The 22,918-nt window shown below is 43.1% G+C and overlaps 2 protein-coding genes across 3 annotated transcripts in view; one reads left to right on the top strand and one right to left on the bottom strand.

The window, feature by feature from the left end:
* Positions 1-12,974, top strand: part of LOC121582873 (GTP:AMP phosphotransferase AK3, mitochondrial) — a 49,420-nt gene extending 36,446 nt beyond the window's left edge. Inside the window, exon 5 of one of the 2 annotated variants that reach the window (XM_041899022.2) lies at positions 12,720-12,974. In XM_041899022.2, the coding sequence (XP_041754956.1) occupies positions 12,720-12,726 (7 nt within the window). In that variant the 3' untranslated portion in view covers positions 12,727-12,974. Of the gene's footprint in view, positions 1-5,243; positions 6,436-12,719 lie in introns of those variants that run through there. The other variant, XM_041899021.2, reaches the window with a different exon arrangement.
* LOC121582872 (hsp90 co-chaperone Cdc37-like 1) lies at positions 6,444-22,710 on the bottom strand. Its single transcript, XM_041899020.2, has 8 exons — positions 22,372-22,710; positions 20,868-21,185; positions 13,400-13,496; positions 13,142-13,257; positions 11,442-11,564; positions 9,067-9,243; positions 8,828-8,899; positions 6,444-7,680 (listed from the first exon to the last, which is right to left on the bottom strand). Exons 1-8 carry the CDS (start codon positions 22,489-22,491, stop codon positions 7,561-7,563), a joined length of 1,143 nt encoding a protein of 380 aa, XP_041754954.2. The 5' UTR covers positions 22,492-22,710; the 3' UTR covers positions 6,444-7,560.
* Between the last annotated feature and the right edge of the window lie 208 nt (positions 22,711-22,918).

The raw sequence follows: 22,918 nt of genomic DNA, 5'->3' as shown, positions 1-22,918 counted from the left end.
ATTGCAAAAATCTCTGAAGCTGGAGACACTTATCTCCCTCACTAACTTTAAGCATCAGTTGTCAGAGCACCTTACCGATCACTGCACCTGTACACAGCCCATCTGAAATTAGGCCGCCCAACTACCTCATCCCTATATTGTTATTTATTTTGCTCATTTGTACCCCAGTATCTCTATTTGCACATCATCTCTTGCACATCTATCATTCCAGTGTTAATACTAATTGTAATTATTTTGCACTATAGCCTATTTATTGCCTTACCTCCATAACTTGCTACATTTGCACACACTGTATATATACTTATTTCTGTTGTATTTTTGACTTTGTTTTGTTTTACCCCATATGTAACTCTGTGTTGTTGTTTTTATCGCACTGCTTTGCTTTATCTTGGCCATGTCGCAGTTGTAAATGAGAACTTGTTCTCAACTGGCTTACCTGGTTAAATAAAGTCAAGCAGCAGACATTGGGGACAACAAAGCAACAGACCGGCAGAGGGCGAAAACGACTCTACTGACTGGGATGACCGCCAACTAATTAGAATGTCACTCAACAACCGTAGGATGACATCAAGTGACCTACAAAAAGAATGGCAAACGGCAGCTGGGGTTAAGTGCACGGCGAGGACGGTTCGAAACAGGCTCCTAGGGGCAGGGCTGAAGTTGTGCAAAGATAGAAAAAAGCCCTTCATCAATGAGAAGCAAAGAAGAGCCAGGCTGAGGTTTGCAAAAGACCATAAGGATTGGACCGAAGAGGACTGGAGTAAGGTCATCTTCTCTGATGAGTCCAATTTTCAGCTTTGCCCAACACCTGGTCGTCTAATGGTTAGACGGAGACCTAGAGAGGCCTACAAGTCACAGTGTCTCGCACCCACTGTGAAATTTGGTGGAGGATTGGTGATGATCTGAGGGTGCTTCAGCAAGGCTGGAATCGGGCAGATTTGTCTTTGTGAAGGACGCATGAATCAAGCCACGTACAAGGTTGTTCTGGAAAAAAACTTGCTTCCTGTTGCTCTGACATTGTTCCCCAACTCTGAGGATTGGTTTTTCCAGCAGGACAATGCGCCATGCCACACAGCCAGGTCAATGAAGGTGTGGATGGAGGACCACCAGATCAAGACCCTGTCATGGCCAGCCCAATCTCCAGACCTGAACCCCATTGAAAACTTATGGAATGTGATCAAGAGGAAGATGGATGGTCACAAGCCATCAAACAAAGCCGAGCTGCTTGAATTTTTACACCAGGAGTGGCATAAAGTCACCCAACATCAATGTAAAAGACTGGTGGAGAGCACGCATGAAAGCTGTGATTGAAAATCAGGGTTATTCCACCAAATATTGCTTTCTGAACTCATCCTAAGTTAAAACATTAGTATTGTGTTGTTTAAAAATGAACATGAACTTATTTTCTTTGCATTATTCGTGGTCTGACAACACTGCATATTTTTTGTTATTTTGACCAGTTATTATTTCTGCAAATAAATGCTCTAAATGACAATATTTTTATTTGGAATTTGGGAGAAATGTTGTCAGTAGTATATAGAATAAAACAAAAATGTTATTTTTACCCAAACACATACCTATAAATAGTAAAACCAGAGAAACTTATAATTTTGCAGTGGTCTCTTAATTTCTTCCGCAGCTGTATATGTATTTATATGTATGTATGTGTATATGTATGTATATGTGTATATATATATATATATATATATATATATATATATACATATATATTTGCGAGAAAAAAAACATATGGGGGATTGGTGGTGATGCAGACAATTACATTGATGGAAGTTACAATCTATCTGCAATATTAAAGCTGATCTACCCTCTAAAGAAAACTAAAAAAAACACGAGCAATGGACATTAGACTGGTGGAAATTTGTCCTTTGGTCTGGAGTCCAAATTTGAGATTTCTGCTTCCAACCGCCGTGTCTTTGTGAGACGCAGTGTGGGTGAACGGATGATCTCCCGCATGTGTATTTCCCACCGTAAAGCATGGAGGAGGTGTTATGGTGTGGGGGTGCTTTGCTGGTGACACTGTCTGTGATTTATTTAGAATTCAATGCACACTTAACCAGCATGGCTACCACAGCATTCTGCAGCGATACGTCATCCCATCTGGTTTGGGCTTAGTGGGACTATCATTTGTTTTTCATCAGGACAATGACCCAACACACCTCCAGGCTGTGTAAGGGCTATTTTACCAAGAAGGAGAGTGATGGAGTGCTGCATCAGATGACCTGGCCTCCACAATCCCCCGACCTTAACCAAATTGAGATGGTTTGGGATGAGTCGGACCACAGAGTGAAGGAAAAGCAGCCAACAAGTGCTCAGCATATGTGGGAACTCCTTCAAGACTGTTGGAAAAGCATTCCAGGTGAAGCTGGTTGAGAGAATGCCAAGACTGTGCAAAGTTGTCATCAAGGCAAAAGGTGGCTATTTGAAGAATCTCAAATATAAAATATATGTTGATTTGTTTAACACTTTGATAATGTGTTACATAATGATTCCATATGTTATTTCATAGTTTTGATGTCTTCACTATTATTCTACAATGTATAAAATTGTAAAAATAAAGAAAAACCCTTGAATGAGTAGGTGTGTCCAGACTTTTGACTGGTACTGTATATATACAGTGGGGAAAAAAAGTATTTAGTCAGCCACCAATTGTGCAAGTTCTCCCACTTAAAAAGATGAGAGAGGCCTGTAATTTTCATCATAGGTACATGTCAACTATGACAGACAAAATGAGAAAAGAAAATCCAGAAAGTCACATTGTAGGATTTTTAATGAATTTATTTGAAAATTATGGTGGAAAATAAGTATTTGGTCAATAACAAAAGTTTCTCAATACTTTGTTATATACAGTGGGGAAAAAAAGTATTTAGTCAGCCACCAATTGTGCAAGTTCTCCCACTTAAAAAGATGAGAGAGGCCTGTAATTTTCATCATATGTACACGTCAACTGTGACAGACAAAATGAGAAAGAAAAATCCAGAAAATCACATTGTAGGATTTTTAATGAATTTATTTGCAAATTATGATGGAAAATAAGTATTTGGTCAATAACAAAAGTTTCTCAATACTTTGTTATATACCCTTTGTTGGCAATGACACAGGTCAAACGTTTTCTGTAAGTCTTCACAAGGTTTTCACACACTGTTGCTGGTATTTTGGCCCATTCCTCTATGCAGATCTCCTCTAGAGCAGTGATGTTTTGGGGCTGTCGCTGGGCAACACGGACTTTCAACTCCCTCCAAAGATTTTCTATGGGGGTTGAGATCTGGAGACTGGCTAGGCCACTCCAGGACCTTGAAATGCTTCTTACGAAGCCACTCCTTCGTTGCCCGGGTGGTGTGTTTGGGATCATTGTCATGCTGAAAGACCCAGCCACGTTTCATCTTCAATGCCCTTGCTGATGGAAGGAGGTTTTCACTCAAAATCTCACGATACATGGCCCCATTAATTCTTTCCTTTACACGGATCAGTCGTCCTGGTCCCTTTGCAGAAAAACAGCCCCAAAGCATGATGTTTCCACCCCCATGCTTCACAGTAGGTATGGTGTTCTTTGGATGTAACTCAGCATTCTTTGTCCTCCAAACACGACGAGATTAGTTTTTACCAGAAAGTTCTATTTTGGTTTCATCTGACCATATGACATTCTCCCAATCCTCTTCTGCATCATCCAAATACACTCTAGCAAACTTCAGACGGGCCTGGACATGTACTGGCTTAAGCAGGGGGACACCTCTGGCACTGCAGGATTTGAGTCCCTGGCGGCGTAGTGTGTTACTGATGGTAGGCTTTGTTACTTTGGTCCCAGCTCTCTGCAGGTCATTCACTAGGTCCCCCCGTGTGGTTCTGGGATTTTTGCTCACCGTTCTTGTGATCATTTTGACCCCACGGGGTGAGATCTTGCGTGGAGCCCCAGATCGAGGGAGATTATCAGTGGTCTTGTATGTCTTCCATTTCCTAATAATTGCTCCCACAGTTGATTTCTTCAAACCAAGCTGCTTACCTATTGCAGATTCAGTCTTCCCAGCCTGGTGCAGGTCTACAATTTGGTCTTGGCCATAGTGGAGTTTGGAGTGTGACTGTTTGAGGTTGTGGACAGGTGTTTTTTATACTGATAACAAGTTCAAACAGGTGCCATTAATACAGGTAACGAGTGGAGGACAGAGGAGCCTCTTAAAGAAGAAGTTACAGGTCTGTGAGAGCCAGATATCTTGCTTGTTTGTAGGTGACCAAATACTTATTTTCCACCATAATTTGCAAATAAATTCATTACAAATCCTACAATGTGATTTTCTGGAATTTTTTTCTCCATTTGTCTGTTATAGTTGAAGTGTACCTATGATGAAAATTACAGGCCTCTCTCATCTTTTTAAGTGGGAGAATTTGCACAATTGGTGGCTGACTAAATACTTTTTCCCCCCACTGTATATACTGTATTTGTTTCTGTCCCAAACATACTTCAGTCATTCTACAACACATTTTATATACCTTTATATTAGTTATTACATTATATAAGATGTAACTGCGTAATAACGTTGCAGTGGCTCTTCTCGGGTCATCATAGGCTTTAAGGCTTACTGTATATCTGAGCTTTCAAAGCTGGGACATAAGGGGGCATAACAAACTGACATTAATCTCAATTAAATAGCTATGCATCTAAATTCAAATTTGTAAGTGCATGACTGAATGTCAGGATGAAAATCATATCTACATATTTCAGTGGCCAATTAAAGAAGGAAAACATTAGTCAGAGCTCCCTGTGTACATAGGATGTTATAGCGTCCAAGTTATTGATAACATAGATGTTGGGGCTCTTCATCACTGGTAAATTAATAGCAGGAAGATTAAGCTGATTAAACCCTACTACAGAGGCCAGTCTGAGAACTGAAATATCTTGGGAATGTAACAAAGGATTCAGGTTCAGACAGCAGACCAGACAGTGAATGCTTTACACTGTACAGTGATTTCTTTCCCTTTGTTATACAGTGAATGATCTATGTTGGCAATCTTGAAAGTATTATGTAACCGAGAACTGGGTTGCATTCAGTAGAGCATACTGCAGCAAAACATTTTGCAGAAATGTGTTCTGATTGGAGAAAATGTAGGTAGTACCTCCCCGTTTCAAAAGTGTTTTACCTACTGAAAATGACCCTGTTCACTGCTTATGTTTATTATGATAACAACTGTCATGACTGTCATGAGGTACTAATGTCTGTTTCTAACAACAGGAGTAAAGGGGTGTTGGAGACATTCTCAGGAACGGAAACCAACGAGATTTGGCCTCACATTCAGGCCTTCCTGTCCAAAAAACTCTCCCCACAAAATTAAAAGGTTGTTGGGAAAGCATAGAATACACTCCTGGGAAAAGGATGGATCAGTTTACCACAACTTAAATGGGACTCAAGTCTTTGTTCCAAAACGTAACAGCATCTCAGTGCCTATACAAGACCATGTCATTTACTACTACAACATAGGTTGATGAGTACCACTCATTCAACTAATGTCACATTCTATTTCTTTTCATTCCATATGTAGCCTGGTCCAAGATCTGTTTGCGCTCTGGCCAACTTCTATAGTCATGCCAAACAATGACCATAGAAGTTGGCAGGGCAGCACAAACAGATCTAAGACCAGACCAGGCTATTCCACATGTATTGTAGCTTGTTGCCAGGTGATGTGGTTTTGTGTCCAATTCATACCAGTCCTTGGTCTGTCTGTGGACAGGACAACTATAATGGGTTAAAGGGAAAAGTGCCATTATATTATGTGAAGTTGTCATTAATCAATCTTTAGGGCCAAGTGCCTTTTGTTGACATGACAATATATCATGTCGCTTTTAAATGATAAAATGTGAATCACCATGCAATTAATTACTGATAAAAAAAGACTTAATGCCTATGACTGACCACACTGATTGTAGTGAAACATGTGTAACCAGAAATGCAGTAGTTTAGAATAGCTGTCATTTTAAATTGTTAGTCTGGTTAAACCAGACTGAATGCTGCACTCCCGTGAAGTGAAACATCAATTATATTTGAATGCCAGGCTAATAAGAGACATTTTATCAAAAAAGCTATAATTAGCTGATGCCTAGTTTTAATTACGATGTGTGTATTTGCTCTGACTGTGGCCTTGCCTTGGGAGTATATATTTGTAATCTGATTAATCTATACTGAAAATGTATGCTGAATGTCTTACCAGCTAATTATAGGTAGTATTTTTGTAGCACATTATCTGTACTTCAATGATCAGTGAAAGGAATAATTACATTAAATGTGTATAATATACTTTTATGAACCTTCAACCTTTACTTCATAACAAGTGTATTATAGTCTCACTTGCTGGAAGAGACTGTATTCAGACAAACTGTTAAAAAATAAATACTGTAACAATAAAGAAAAAAAAAATAGTGAAAAGCAACAAACAGCTTTCCATTTATGCTTACTTTATTAGACTTTTGCAGAGCGTCTAAGTACCTAATATGGCTGGTAGGCCTAAGGTATTAAAACCATTTCCCCTGCACATAGTTGTTTTAAAGCTGTTCTATTTCAAACAGAGCACTGAAGCGGAGTCCAGGATGTGATCACGTTATGTCAGCCAGAAAGTTTTACAGTTTGTTTCTATTTCACAATCAATTCTGTGAGAAGGTTTAGCAGCTATACACATGTTGAGAAGCTTATTCTGTGATGGACATAGAAAGGCGGACACATTTTTGGAGGGTCGGTTGTTGGTTGAGGTTAAGTGACAAGCAGTAACAAAAACAATATCATTCAGTACAACAGCCAACTGATCACTTTGCATAGTTAAGTCATCATAGCTACACCATGGTAGTATATTAGCATTCAACGTTGGCCTACTGATGACAAACTGGACACACACAGGAGTTGAAATGAGCACTGAGCACAGTTTCTATTAAAGTTTTCACCACATACGCTAGTGTCATAGCAGTTTTAGACAGCATGTTGGAGATGCCCACTGCAGAACCATGAGTCCAGGAACAGGCCTTTTGTTTCTTCAATTCAAAAACAATGTGTACTTTTATTTACAACAAGAGCGGGTTTTATTATAATGCTCAGGTTTTCCCCCTCCTACTCGGGAAGGACTGTGTTGGGAGTCCAGTGAAACCTACTGTAGATGAAAAACGTTAACTCCCTTCACACTCTTAACGCTTGATAAACAAGAATAAAAAATAAAAACAAATCCTCAAAGGTTTCTGAAGTAGCTCTTCTAAATTCCTGTGTAAAGATTCCAAAGCCAGTTTCACTCTGCTAAAACAATCAAGATATGACAGAAGATTTACTTTAGCGATATAAGCAAAGGTACAGTAAGTGCCTCAAAATACCTACCAATCGTCTCCTCTTAAATATTTTTTTGTTTTGAACAAAGTGCAGGACACATTCCAGCGCAGATTCTGCAGCATACAAAAATACGTCTCTGTGGGAGCTCAGCCCTTTGTCCTCCATTTTGTAATATTTCTATTGGAGAGTGTCATTAACTCCTAGAAGGGAGATGATGGGGAGAAGGAGGGCTCTTGCACCACATTCGTTATGTCTCCATCATGCGCAGCTCGTCTGTTTCTACAGTAGTGTCCTCCTTGGACCATCTCCCTTCTCTGTTAGTCCACAAGCCAGCCTCCAGACAGCGCTTCACATGGTACTCTGCCACCTGGTGGTACAAACAGAGACAGCATGTAAGGGCAACTTCAACTCACGAGAGAATTCAAAAATAATAATGCAATTTATTGCAGTATAGATAGGCATAACTCATCTAAAGAAGAAAGCAGACACACTTATACAATAAGTTCATTTCTATGTTCACTTTGCTCCCTTGGAAGTGTAGTTTGCGACCCTGATCAACCTGCTCTGTGGGGTATCTGATAGCTAACACTGATAACTCCCGATCGCCAAGTTCACCGTAGTAACATCTTTCAGCAGCACTCAATCTAAAAGGAGTCTGCCATGTTTAACTCCAGTGAACAACTCTCCAGGGCCCGTATTTAACAAGCATCTCAGAATAGGAGTGCTGATCTAGTATCAGGTCCAACCCCGTCCATATAATCTCATTCATTATGATCTAAGAGGCTAAACTGATCCTATATCAGCAGCACTCCTACTCGGAGACTCTTTGTGAATAGAGGCCCAGCGCTTCGTGAGCCTGTGGGGGAGAGGGTTGGAGAGTAGACCCGTCTGCTCTGAGTGAAAGTACAAATAACACCCGATTCCCTATATAGTGAACTACTTTTGACCAAGGGCTCTGGTCAAAAGTCATGCACTATATAGGGAAAAGGGTGCCATTTGGGATGCAAATAGGGATTAACACACTGTGCTGCTCAAGCAGATTATAATGCTTATGTAACAGGAGTTAATTGGCCCACATCTAGACTTCCAACTAAGCCCTTGCTGCTAACTAAGTATAATTTGTGGAGGAGGAGAGGACATTTGTTTATTTTCCCTCCGTCTGTTAGGATTTGGCAGGAAGTCAGACTTTAGATGGCCAGTTAGGGGTGATCTCATTCTTTAACTCGCACTCCCTCCCACTCGCTCTCCAGAAAGGAATTCTGTTCTAAAGCAATGCACTGACTGTTAATTTACTTTTGGTTTAAAAAACAGAGCGCACAGCTTGAACTTGAGCATGAACTTGGGTTATGGTATCTTGGGATATTTCCATCTGTTATCTCAATCAATGTTCATATAAGAACATTTTTTAAATCAACAAATAATATGTGTGGCTGAATAAACAGATCTGATTCTCATGTAGGCCTACAGTACGTGTCTGACTCTGTGGAAACTGTAGTGAGAACTGTAGCCAATACCTGTGGATTCATGGTGCCGAGAACATTCTGGAGAATCTGCATGTCTTGCAGCTGGAACCCCGACTTCAGTTCCTGTTCCAGAATGATAGGAATAGAATCATACATATGTACTACTTTGTGAATATATACGGTCCTATATCAGAACGTACAGCTTCTAAAATACCTTTGAATTAAGGTCTACTAAAAAATAATGTTTCAAACTTTCCATACGTGTAAATTATGCCATTCCGAATACTTACAGGGGGTAAAGATTCTAGAACTTCTTTGGGGTCCAGACGACAGCGTGCTGTGCTGCTCTGGTGCTCTGTATCGTTAGGGAGTGTCTCTCCTTTGGACTTGACAGTGTACTCTTTTACTCTCTGCTTAAAGGCCTCTAGCTCAGTATGGAAGACATCTAAGTACCCCTCTTGTCCTGCCTTACATAGAAAGAAATGGCAACAGCATTAAAGTATATTCACTTGATCATTCTCTGTTGACAAGAGGAACATGGAATCATAACTGAGATGCAACAAATGTCTTCTAAATGGCATATTAAAACAGTGTCAGTTATAGATAAATGTTTACAGATGAGAAACGCAACGTATTTTGGCATGAAACCATACAGCTTCTGTTTACAGAAGGAACTTAGAATCGTATCAAAATGTCAGACTGGCAATCACACAGAAATGCTTACAATGTTTTGACATGAATGCAACAGTGTTTTGGCATGAAATCATGTAGCTGTATATCATTGCCTTGTGTTGTAGGAATCTTTGTCTTGACTCCTGTCTCGCTAGTGGTCATCTGACCACATTACATCACTGTCCGTACACCTTCCTTCTTCCAGCAAACCATTTTTTTTGTGAATTACATGTTAGTTACATAATAACATAACCAGTAAAAACAAGTTTGGTCAATAAATTACAATGTAAAAGTTTGATCATTCCTTAACCTAGCTTATCAATAACAACTGGTTAGACGGTGGGTGAACAATGTTTCTTAAAATTACTTTATGGTATAACGACGCGACAGTGACTCAGCAGACAGACCAAGGCGGATTTCCAAGCCATTTCCCAAAACCGTCTCCTCCCCTTCATCTACACTGATTGGAGTCGATTTAACAGGTGACATCAATAAGGAATCATAGCTTTCACCTGGTCAGTCTGTCATGGAAAGAGTTTTGTACACTCAGTGTAAATAGCCTAAACATTTTGCAATGTTATAAACAAGCAAAGCAAGGATACATTTCTTCATGAAAACGAGACAACCAAATTATATAATAGCTAGATTATTAGGCAAAATATTGACATCACTTTCATGCATGTCAGGGATGGGCCACTTTGATGGGTTGGAGGCCACAAACAAGCAGAACTCATCATGAGGGGCACCAGTGGGTCAGCGTACCCACATCCAGCTATCCCACCTCGCTAGCAAAATATTTTAGCGGCCCCCCTTGTGACAGCGAAGAGAACCGTTTTTTTGTTTTAAAGTAACTTTCCTGCAATTCTACACATTTTTCCATAGGGTGGAGGCAAATGTTTGCAGTTTTTAATATGATAACTGATATGATAACCGGCCCACGCCGGTCGGTAATTAGACCATGCTTACTAGTTTTTCTGGCCACTAGACTCATTTACCAATAAATAAATGCTGACATGGGCTAATTGAGTGCCTGCTGATGCACAACCAAATTTCAAAATTGCACCTTGTGTATTCTATTATTCTTACTCTGAACAGTATGTTGAGACCGACGAGTTCCCCCAAAAATAAAAAGGACCTACAAAAAGGGGGCCACCAGTTGCCCATCCCTGATGTATGTGCAATCGATATACCTACCTAATATCAAGCCATTAGGCTACACATGAGCCGCTTCAATATTCGTATCCATTAGGCTTATAGGCTACCATTATCTAAAAGCTCACGCATTTCACAGTAGCCTAACCAATAACCTAAAGGCCAACATATTAGGTCAATGACAAAGCTTAACTTGCTACATCAGGTTTCATTATTTTAATGGTTTAATTATTTAATTGTAGAATATCTGTAGCCCTACTTGAAGCTCAATTCCTGCCTGCCATTAGGCTACAATGATTTGTTGAGCAATTACAAAAACCATTGTCATCATATCTTATTTTTAGGTCACATTGATATTTTCTATAGCGAACTTGACTTCAAATCATTCTCGCTCACAGTTTACACAAATGGAAGAAATGCAGAATTTACATAAACATTGCATACAAAATAGCATAAGAAAACACTTAGATTACATAACACAAGGCAAACATATAATACAAACAAATACATAATAGGCTACAGAGCATTTATTCTCTTGATGGGAAAATTGTGGGGGAAAAAAAAGGATAAAAAAAAGAAAAAAAAAGACTGAATAGCCATAAATCATTCAAGAGCTACAGCGAGCTCTTACGCCTATATCCTGGAATCATTTTCAGCACAGAACAGCTCCTGTAACGACACAGTTAAGTTTTACTTTGTAACGAGTGTACCGCGTGGTCTTTTGGGAAATGGGTGCGAGTTCGTTGCCCGTTATTTTTACGATGCATTGTTAAAAAAACACTTGTTAGCATAAGTTCCATCACCATCAAAAACCGGGCCCAGGATAGAGAGAGAGGCTTACTTTGGCTTTGTGGAAGAACTGACGGAAGCAGCCTCTGGGGTCCTGCTGGGAGGTGCTGGCCATCTCCAAGATAAACTGCATAACAACAGCCTGGTGAGCTACCTGCTCCATCAACGCCTCTTTCTGTGGTTGAATAAAAACATTGAAAATAATATCAGAAAGGGGGAAAATGTGAATTCATCTGTATAACACAAATCAAGTCTGTGTAGGCTATACTATAAAGTAAAATGTTTGTAAACCTGAACTGTAAAAATATATACACAGTACCAGTCAAAGGTTTGGACACACCTACTCATTCCAGGTTTTTCTTTATTTTTACTATTTTCTACATTGTAGAATAATAGTGAAGACATCAAAACTATGAAATAACACATATGGAATCATGTAGTAACCAAGAAAGTGTTAAACAAAATCAATTATTTGAGCTGTTCTTGCCATAATATGGACTTGGTCTTTTACCAAATAGGACTATCTTCTGTATACCACCCCTACCTTGTCACAACACAACTGATTGGCTCAAACGCATTAAGAAGGAAAGGAATTCCACAATTAACTTTTAACAAGGCACACCTGTTCATTGAAATGTATTCCAGGTGACTGCCTCATGAAGCTGGTTGAGAGAACGCCAAGAGTGTGCAAAGCTGTCAAAAGGGTGGCTACTTTGAAGAATCTACAATCTAAAATATATTTTGATTTGTTTAACACTTTTTTGATTACTACATGATTCCATGTGTGTTATTTCAGGTTGATGGCTTCACTATTATTCTACAATGTATAAAAGAAAAACCCTTGAATGAATAGGTGTCCAAACTTTTGACTGGTACTGTATATTTTAAAGGCCTCTTTCTGGCAGGGGAAAGGATGGAACCTTTCACTGTTACAACAACCTCTAATATCGGGGCGGCAGGTAGCCTAGCTTGTTAAGAGTGTTAGGCCAGTAAGCGAAAGGTCGCTGGTTCAAATCCCCGAGCTGATTAGGTGAAAAATCTGTTGATATGCCCTTGAGCAGGGGGTGAGGGTAGGGGGAGATGAGGCCTTTCACCAGATTCTGACACCCTATTCACTTAATAGTGCACTACTTTTGACCGAGGCTCATAGCACTATGGGGAGGGGAATGAAAGGCACATTAGCAGTCTCAAATAGATGCCCCAGTGACCAACTGAAATACTGTGGTTGATATTGAAATATGGAGTGCTTATTATACATTAGAAACAACTGACTGTATGCAGACAGTGAGTTCAACCTAGTTTCCACATGTTGCCCCCCCCATTATTCCAGTGAGTAGCTGTCGAGGTGGGGTGAAAACACCTCGATAATGGCGCCAGACATCCCTACTAAGATGGCAGCAATTAAGATGGCAGAATGACTGGAGGACAGCCGGAACTACAGCCCAGATCCACTCCACTGATGGGGGCATTTAAGCAGGAGGTCCAGCCTTGACTCACTGTGAATACATATGGAATAGCACCCTCTGGTGGGCCTTATTGATAAAACCTCGTACAAATTCAAGGCATTTATACAAATCTCATGCTGAAAATAAATGCTCATTGTAAATTACAAATAAAAAAACTAAAAAACTGTTTATGCATCAACTCTGGACAGGAAACATAAGGATGACATTGGCTGTTAGATACAATATATTTTATCAAATACTAGTAGCAAATAAATTCACAGAACAGTGTACGTGTGATTGTTCTGACCTCTTCAGCCTGTAGTCTGAAGCACCAGAGGATCAGGTAGTTGGCTGTCTCCTCACAGATGAGGTGAGGCAGGTCAGACAGGAAGCGCTGGCTGTCATCCCACCTCCGCAACATGCCTGACCAATCACAATAGAGACATCGGACCAATACCACATCCACACCCAGCCCGTACTCCACACTAGTGACATCAGCTATTACAATCCATGGATCTGCATAATTCAATATTAAACCAAGCTATAGATGAAACCTTTCACTCACCGAAATGTCTAAATTCTTGTTCATACTTCTGAACAAATGTTTTGCTCTTGTCGTGATCTTCCAATTCAACGTTTTTACTTTTTGCATTAATAATACTCTATAGGAGAAAGAGAAGAGAAACACCGAGTCCATAACACTTTATTCCTCACATCCTCCTCCCTCCTCCAATGTGTTTTGATAAGGAATCAAGGAGATACACATGTAATCTTTCTCCAGACTGTTAGGGCGAATCGCAATTGTATATTATCAGGGATGCAAACTGGCAAGGGTCCAAAAAGGAAACATTTTTTTTGCATATTTTCAGAGAATAACAAGTACATAATACATATTTGAACAATCTCAATACTCTGGAAACATGTTTGTGGTAGGCTAGCATTGCTTAATTGATTACCCGGGTCTAATTTAATCCACAGAAGTGTATTGTGCCATATCACAACCTGTTGCTGTACTCATGAGCGGCATGATTTTCCATGTCTGAAGCGAGCCTATAGGGCTATTTGTTTGGCAAGACAACTGTACATGGCTTCATCTCACTGTAGTAGGCTGTGTTTTGGTTATTTGGATCTCCATTTGCCTTTTGTTTACTGCATTTGTTTACTGTTAATGTAGCTAGCCTAAATATAGACCTTCATCGATCTGACATTTTGTTTACTAGGCCTACTTGGTACCGCTGTTTTGTTCTGTTTGCATTCATTTGTTTGCATTTGCAGTGGTGTCAGTATTCAAAGCCAAACTGCTATTCAGTATTTTTGGGCTTAAGTGTAGGCCTTGTCAAAGGCTTAAGGGTAGGCCTTGTCAAAGAGGTGGGGCTTTAGGAGGGACTGAAAGATCGTGATGGACTCGTCACGGATGGCTGAATGGAGGGAGTTCCAGAGCCTAGGAGAAGGCCCTGTCGCCTAAGCTCTGGAACTTCGACTGGGGATGACAAGGTGGCCTGCTGTGGTGGAACAGAGTGAGCGTGTGGGTTGGTAGGGGAGAAGGTCTGAGAGGTGGTGAAGGGCTTTGTAGGTCAGAAGGAGGATCTTGTAATCAATGTGTTGGGAGACAGGGAGCCAGTGGAGTTCACGGAGGACAGGGGTGATGTGCTGCCAGGACTTAGTGTGGGTGAGGAGTTGGGCTGCAGAGTTTGGAACCATTTGGAACTTATGGAGGGAGCTTGAGATGATGCCGAAGAGTAGCGTGTTGCAGTAGTCAAGCTGAGATTAATTAATGTATGAGGGTTTCAGCAGCAGGATGGGAAAGGGAGGACCTGACTTTGTCAAATCCTCATTCTTCCACCGCCGCAACATTGACAGTCTGTCTTATGTGGTGGTGAAAGGAGAGGGTGGAGTCCAGGGTGACGCAGAGTTGCGTGCATGGAGGGAGAGACAGTGGGGTCGTCAATGGTGAGGTTGCCAACTTTGGTGAGGGTGGATTTGGTGCCTATGAGGAGCAGTTCCGTTTTGAGGAAGTTTTGTGGCATCCATGTTTTTATTGCAGGGAGGCAGGATTCAATGTGGGTCAGAGGTGGGATTTTGGTGCCGAGGTAGATCTGGGTGTCATCGGCATAGCACTGGAAGTCAAGGTTGATGTGACGGAGGATCTGACTAAGGAGGAGGATGTAGGTGAAGAGTAAGGGACCCAGCACAGATCCCTGGGGGACACCATGTATCATTGCAGCGGAGTCTGAGGTGTGGCCATTGAGGGAGATTTAGTGGGTCTGTTTTGTGAGGTACACACACCAAAGTATGTGGACATCCCTTCAAATGAGTGGATTCGGCTAATTCAGCCACACCCATTGCTGACAGGTGTATAAAATCAAGCACACAGCCATGCAATCTCCATAGACAAACATTGGCAGTAGAATGGCCTTACTGAAGAGCTCAGTGACTTTCAACGTGGCAACGTCATAGGATGCCACCTTTCAAACAAGTCAGTTCGTCAAATTTCTGCCCTGCTACAGCTTCCCCGGTCAACTGTAAGTGCTGTTATTGTGAAGTGGAAATGTGTGCAAAGCTGTCAAAAGGGTGGCTACTTTGAAGAATCTACAATCAAGGAGCAACAATGGCTCAGCCGCGAAGTGGTAGGCCACACAAGCTCACAGAACGGGACCACCGAATGCTGAGGCGCGTAGCGCATAAAAATCGCCTGTCCTCGGTTGCAACACTCACTTCCGAGTTCCAAACTGCCTCTGGACGCAACGTCAGCACAATAACTGTCGGGAGTTTCATGAAATTGGTTTTCATGGCCGAGCAGCCGCACACAAGCCTAAGATCACCATGCGCAATGCCAAGCGTCAGCTGGAGTGGTGTAAAGCTCGCTGCCATTGAACTCTGAAGCAGTGGAAACGCGTTCTCTGGAGTGATGAATCACGCTTCACCATCTGGCAGTCCGACGGACGAATCTGGGTTTGGCAGATGCCAGGAGAACGCTACATGCCCGAATGCATAGTGCCAACTGTAAAGTTTGGTGGAGGAGGAATAATGGTGTGTGGCTGTTTTTCATGGTTCGGGCTAGGCCCGTTTTACGGGCTCCTAACCAACTGTGCTATTTCGTTTCTTTTTTCGCATTGTTTGTAACCTATTTTGTACATAATGTTGCAGTCTCTTATGACTGAAAAGCGCTTCTGGACATCAGAACAGCGATTAGTCACCTTGAACTGGAAAGAGATTGTCTTTAATGAGCCCGATGCGAAGGATATACTGCTTCCCCAAGATCAGGCCCAAATCCCCGTCATTCGCGTGAAGAAAAGACGGAAATACAGGGGACGGAGGTCGGGGCGCCTTGTGAGAATTTGTCGGCGAGTGGGTAAGCTGCCTCTACCATCCGTTCTATTGGCCAATGTGCAATCACTGGAAAATAAACTGGATTATCTACGATCGAGACCATCCTACCAACGGGACATTAAAAACTGTAATATCTTATGTTTCACCAATTCGTGGCTGAACGATGACACGGATAATATAGAGCTGGCTGGGTTTTCCGTGAATCGGCAGGACAGAGCAGCTACGTCTTTGTAAGACGAGGGGTGGGGGTGTGTGTCTATTCGTCAATAACAGCTGGTGCACGATGCCTAATATTAAAGAAGTCTTGAGGTAAGCTGTAGACCACGCTATCTACAAGGAGAGTTTATCTATATTTTTCGTAGCTGTCTATTTACCACCACAAACCGATGCTGGCACTAAGACCGCACTCAACGAGGTGTATAAGGCCATAAGCAAACAAGAAAATGCTCAACCAGAAGCAGTGCTCCTACTGGCCGGGGACATTAATGCAGGCAAACTTAAATCCGTTTTATCAAATTTCTACCAGCATGTAACATGTGCAACCAGAGAAATGAAATAAATAAATAAAAAACCCTAGACCACCTTTACTCCACACACAAAGTTCTCCCTCGCCCTCCATTTGGCAAATCTGACCATAATTATATCCTCCTGATTCCTGCTTACAAGCAAAAACGAAAGCAGGAAGTACCAGTGACTCGCTCAATACGGAAGTGGTCAGATGATGCTACAGGACTGTTTTCCTAGTACAGACTGGAATATGTTCCGGGATTCATCCAATGGCATTGAGGAGTTTACCACATCAGTCACCGCTTCATTAAGTGCCTTGACAACGTCGTCCCCACAGTGACAGTACGTACATACCCCAACCAGAAGCCATGGATTACAGGCAACATCCGCCCTGAGCTAAAAGCTAGAGCTGCTGCTTTCAAGGAGCGGGACACTAATCTGGACGTTTAGAAGAAATCCTGCTATGCCCTCAGATGAACCATCAAACAGGCAAAGCGTCAATACAGGACTAAGATTGAATCCTACTACACCGGCTCTGATGCTCGTCGGATATAGGGCTCCCGAGTGGCGCAGCGGTCTAAGGCACTGCATCTCAGTGCTTGAGGCGTCACTACAGAGCCCCTGGTTCGATTCCAGGCTGTATCACAACCGGCTTTGATTGGGAGTCCCATAGGGTGGTGCACAATTGGCCCAGCGTCGTCCAGGTTTGGCCGGTGTAGGCCGTCATTGTAAATAAGAATTTGTTCTTAACTGACTTGCCTAGTTAAATAAAGGTAAAATAAAAATAAATATGGCAGGGCTTTCAAACTATTACGGACTACAAAGGGAAACCCAGCCGCGAGCTGCCCAGTGACGTGAGCCTACCAGACGAGCTAAATGCCTTTTATGCTCGCATCGAGGCAAGCAACACTGAAGCATGCATGAGAGCACCAGCTGTTCCGGACGACTGTGTGATCATGCTCTCCGTAGCAGATGTGAGCAAGACCTTTAAACAGGTCAACATTCACAAGGCCGCGGGGCCAGACTGATTACCAGGACGTGTACTCAGAGCATGCACGGACCAACTGGCAAGTGTCTTTACTGACATTTTCACCCTTTCCCTGACCGAGTCTGTTTCAAGCAGACCACCATAGTCCCTGTGCCCAAGAAAGCGATCACGGAGAGTATGATCGCATAGCCTAAATGACTACTGTCCTGTAGGACTCATGTCGGTAGCCATGAAGTGCTTTAAAAGGCTGGTCATGGCACACATCAACACCATAATCCTGGAAAACCTAGACCCACCAATTCGCATACCGCCTCAACAGATCCACAGATGACACAATCTCTATTGCACTCCACACTGCCCTTTCCCACCTGGACAAAAGGAACACCTATGTGAGAATGCTGTTCATTGACTACAGCACAGCGTTCAACACCATAGTGACCACAAAGCTCATCACTAAGATAAGGACCTTAGGACTAAACACCTCCCTCTGCAACTGGATCCTGGACTTTGACGGGCCGCCCCCAGGTGGTAAGGGTAGGCAACAACATCTGCAATGCAGATCCTCAACACGGGGGCCCCTCAGGGGTGCGTGCTTAGTCCCCTCCTGTATTCCGTTCACCCACGACTGCGTGGCCAAGCACGACTCCAACAACATCATTAAGTTTGCTGGTGACACAACAGTAGCCTATAGGGATGAGGTCAGAGACCTGGCAGTGTGGTGCCAGGACAACAACCTCACCCTCAATGTTACAAGACAAAGGAGGTGATCGTGGACTACAGGAAAAGGAGGGCCGAGCACGCCCCCATTCACATCGACAGGGCTGTAGTGGAGCAGGTCAGGAGCTTCAAGTTCCTTGGGGTCCACATCACCAACAAACTATCATGGTCCAAACACACCAAGACAGTTGTGAAGAGAGCACAACACCTTTTCCCCCTCAGGAGACTGAAAAGACTTGGCATGGGTCCCCAGATCCTGAAAAAGTTATACAGCTGCACCATCGAGAGCATCCTGACCGGTTGCATCACCGCCTGGTATGGCAACTGATCGGCATCCGACAGTAAGGCGCTACAGAGGGTTGTGCGTACGGCCCAGTACATCACTGGGGCCAAGCTTCCTGCCATCCAGGACTTATATACACTAGGCGGTGTCAGAGGAAGGTCCAAATTGTCAAAGACTCCAGTCACCCAAGTCAGACTGTTCTCTCTGCTACCGCACGGCAAGCGGTACCGGAGCACCAAGTCTAGATACAAAAGGCTCCTTAACAGCTTCTACCCCCAAGCCATAAGACTGCTGAACAATTACACTGCTCAAAAAATAAAGGGAACACTTAAACAACACAATGTAACTCCAAGTCAATCACACTTCTGTGAAATCAAACTGTCCACTTAGGAAGCAACACTGATTGACAATAAATGTCACATGCTGTTGTGCAAATGGAATAGACAACAGGTGGAAATTATAGGCAATTAGCAAGACACCCCCAATAAAGAAGTGGTTCTGCAGGTGGTGACCACAGACCACATCTCAGTTCCTATGCTTCCTGGCTGATGTTTTGGTCACTTTTGAATGCTGGCGGTGCTTTCACTCTAGTGGTAGCATGAGACGGAGTCTACAACCCACACAAGTGGCTCAGGTAGTGCAGCTCATCCAGGATGGCACATCAATGCGAGCTGTGGCAAGAAGGTTTGCTGTGTCTGTCAGCGTAGTGTCCAGAGCATGGAGGCGCTACCAGGAGACAGGCCAGTACATCAGGAGACGTGGAGGAGGCCGTAGGAGGGCAACAACCCAGCAGCAGGACTGCTACCTCTGTCTTTGTGCAAGGAGGAGCACTGCCAGAGCCCTGCAAAATGACCTCCAGCAGGCCACAAATGTGCATGTGTCTGCTCAAACAGTCAGAAACAGACTCCATGAGGGTGGTATGAGGGCCCGACGTCCACAGGTGGGGGTTGTTCTTACAGCCCAACACCGTGCAGGACGTTTGGCATTTGCCAGAGAACACCAAGATTGGCAAATTCGCCACTGGCGCCCTGTGCTCTTCACAGATGAAAGCAGGTTCACACTGAGCACATGTGACAGACGTGACAGAGTCTGGAGATGCCGTGGAGAACGTTCTGCTGCCTGCAACATCCTCCAGCATGACCGGTTTGGCGGTGGGTCAATCATGGTGTGGGGTGGCATTTCTTTGGGGGGCCGCACAGCCCTCCATGTGCTCGCCAGAGGTAGCCTGACTGCCATTAGGTACCGAGATGAGATCCTCAGACCCCTTGTGAGACCATATGCTGGTGCGGTTGGCCCTGGGTTCCTCCTAATGCAAGACCTCATGTGGCTGGAGTGTGTCAGCAGTTCCTGCAAGAGGAAGGCATTGATGCTATGGACTGGCCCGCCCGTTCCCCAGACCTTAAACCAATTGAGCACATCTGGGACATCATGTCTCGCTCCATCCACCAACGCCACGTTGCACCACAGACTGTCCAGGAGTTGGCGGATGCTTTAGTCCAGGTCTGGGAGGAGATCCCTCAGGAGACCATCCGCCACCTCATCAGGAGCATGCCCAGGCGTTGTAGGGAGGTCATACAGGCACGTGGAGGCCACACACACACTACTGAGCCTCATTTTGACTTGTTTTAAGGACATTAAATCAAAGTTGGATCAGCCTGTAGTGTGGTTTTCCACTTTAATTTTGAGGGTGACTCCAAATCCAGACCTCCATGGGTTGATACATTTAATTTCCATTGATAATTTTTGTGTGATTTTGTTGTCAGCACATTCAACTATGTAAAGAAAAAAGTATTTAATAAGATTATTTCATTAATTCAGATCTAGGATGTGTTGTTTAAGTGTTCCCTTTATTTTTTTGAGCAGTGTAATAAAAATGGCCACCATTACTATTTACATTGACAGCATGTTGAGGGCACCATTATCAGCATGCAATTGAGATTCTCCCAGGGAGAAGATCTGTTCGCGCTTCTCTTTTATAGCTCAATGGGTGATACACTATGTCTGCGCACTTTGTCAGACCCCCCACCCCCCAATTTTTTTCTATTTTAAAACGGATCTACACGATTCACATGGATTGCCCATTTTGAGATAAAAATGGCAAATGGCACCGAAAAGTGGCAAGTTTGCATCCCTGTTATTATTGTCAGGGACATCTAATGTGGTATGTTTATCTTGTGTTTCAATGTGTGTGTAGGTTTCCATAGTTACCTTGTCAAACACGTCCCGGCTGCTGTCAGCACTGAGCACAGGGCTTCTGCTGCCACCCAGCATGCTCTCCTTCCGGAGCCACTCTTGTTCCGTCTGGGAGAGCTCTGATTGGCTGGCAATGGCGCGGGCACGCTCCTGCTCAACACTCTCAGAGCCGTGTAGCTCCAGCCCACACAGCTGGTCCTGAGCCTCCACCAGCTGCCAGCTGGACACGATGGAGGCCTTCACACACTGCTGCTGGCTCTGGCACAGGGACGCCATACTGTCTGCTGATGCAGACGCCATACTTAATGCCATGCCCTCTTCAACGACACCACCCTGGTCACAGAGAGGAAGAACAGTAGGTTGTTATGAAACAACTGATGGAGGCTTTAACACACTGATGCTGGCTCTGGCACAAATATGCCATGGACATGCAGCTGCACCCTGGGGTCACAGAGGGGAGAAGAGGTTATGAACAACTGATATCCAAGCATCTTTATATTATATTCTGCTGCTGGCTCTGGGACAGAGATGCCATACTCTCTACACCACCATGGTCACAGAGGATAAGAAGACAGTAGCTTATTATTACTGATATCAGAAAATCTTTCCGGGCTCCCAAAAAACTGCCCATCCTCCATTGCAGCTGAAATCTCCTCCTCCTGATGATGCATTGCAGTTAACTCTGTTAGGGCGATGTGTGTACAATGGTTGTGCATCTGGACATGTAAAAACACAGGTTGTGTAGCTTTGCATAACAAGATAATAATAACAACAACAACATGTACCACCCACTAACTACAGCTATCAAGACAATACTGTATGGATACTTCAGGGAATAGAGATGACACACATACCTGGGATAGCTAAGTATGTTGCTAGTTACAGCTTGACTGGCTAAAGCAACAATACAGCAAGTACTACTGAGAAGTATATGGTGTAACAGTGTTCTATGGATCAATTCGCCGTGTAATATTGGTAAGCCACTCCAAATTACAATGGCGCTATCTTGGCTGAGTTAAGAACCGGCGAAAACTCGCTGATGTGAAACCTGGCAATGACAATGTCTAGAGTCGTTCTGCTGAAATAGCAGACTCATCTAGAGCTAGCTAGTTGCCTCTTTCGAATCCCAGTACGGAAATCTACAGAGGTAGTTATCACACACAGTCTGATTTATTAGGCAAGCTAGCTAGCTAACGTTAGTTGCACTGGTCATTCCAGATGGACTCAACAGTACTAGCTCATACTCGTTTCCATTGTTGACTTCATGTAATGAAATCGACTTGTTAGCTAGCTAATCGCATACTGCAGCTATTATTATCAGAGATCATCAGGCAAGGGTGTCGAATAGCTAGCAGCAGGCTAACTAGCTAGCTAACAACGGGGGGGCTTGCCTAAGCTAGTTGCTATAAGCCTTTATTTCCTGGATGACTGACGTAACGTTAGCTCCCTAGCTCCCCCAATTGCTTTGTCTAGTACGAGGCAATTGGTAAAAGTGTATTGGCATTTAGCCACACAATACCTGCAGTGAAGTGCGGTAAAAGCTACCGTTACTTGGTACAGAAGAGGCAGAGGCAGAGGCACTGCAGCTCTCTTCTTCGTCTGGTAACATGGGGAAGTTTATAGTCCCGAACCACTCCATCGCTGCTGCTGCTGCTCCTCCTCGAGCCGCCTAAAACACCGTCACTGAGTTCTAGAACCTGTCACTAGAGACAATATATTGCTTAAATTCTTCCCAAGAAAGGCAACGAGCTAGCCAAACTAACAGTAGTAATATTTGGATAAATCAGAACACAAAAATACAGCAGCCTCTTTGATCCACTCCATCCTCCATGTTTTTATTCAACTTCAAGTACCACGTGGTTTGGAACTTTGATCACGTGGTAAATCGAGTTGATTATCCCTTTTATATCATGGCTATAATTTAACACATTTGCTGCTAGAAAAGTGTTCATTTGCCATTAGAAATGTGTTCAACTTCCACTGAAGTAGCTAGCAAGTTTACTAGATAGCTACAGTAGTTGCCGTGGTAACCAAACAAACAGACTTTGGTAGTTTAGTTAACCAAA

The sequence above is a fragment of the Coregonus clupeaformis genome, chromosome 15 (genome assembly GCF_020615455.1).
Source record: "Coregonus clupeaformis isolate EN_2021a chromosome 15, ASM2061545v1, whole genome shotgun sequence".
In the NCBI taxonomy this organism is placed as follows: domain Eukaryota; kingdom Metazoa; phylum Chordata; class Actinopteri; order Salmoniformes; family Salmonidae; genus Coregonus; species Coregonus clupeaformis.
The sequence above is the reverse complement of the archived record's forward strand: the minus strand, read 5'-3'. Positions and strand labels throughout refer to the sequence as shown.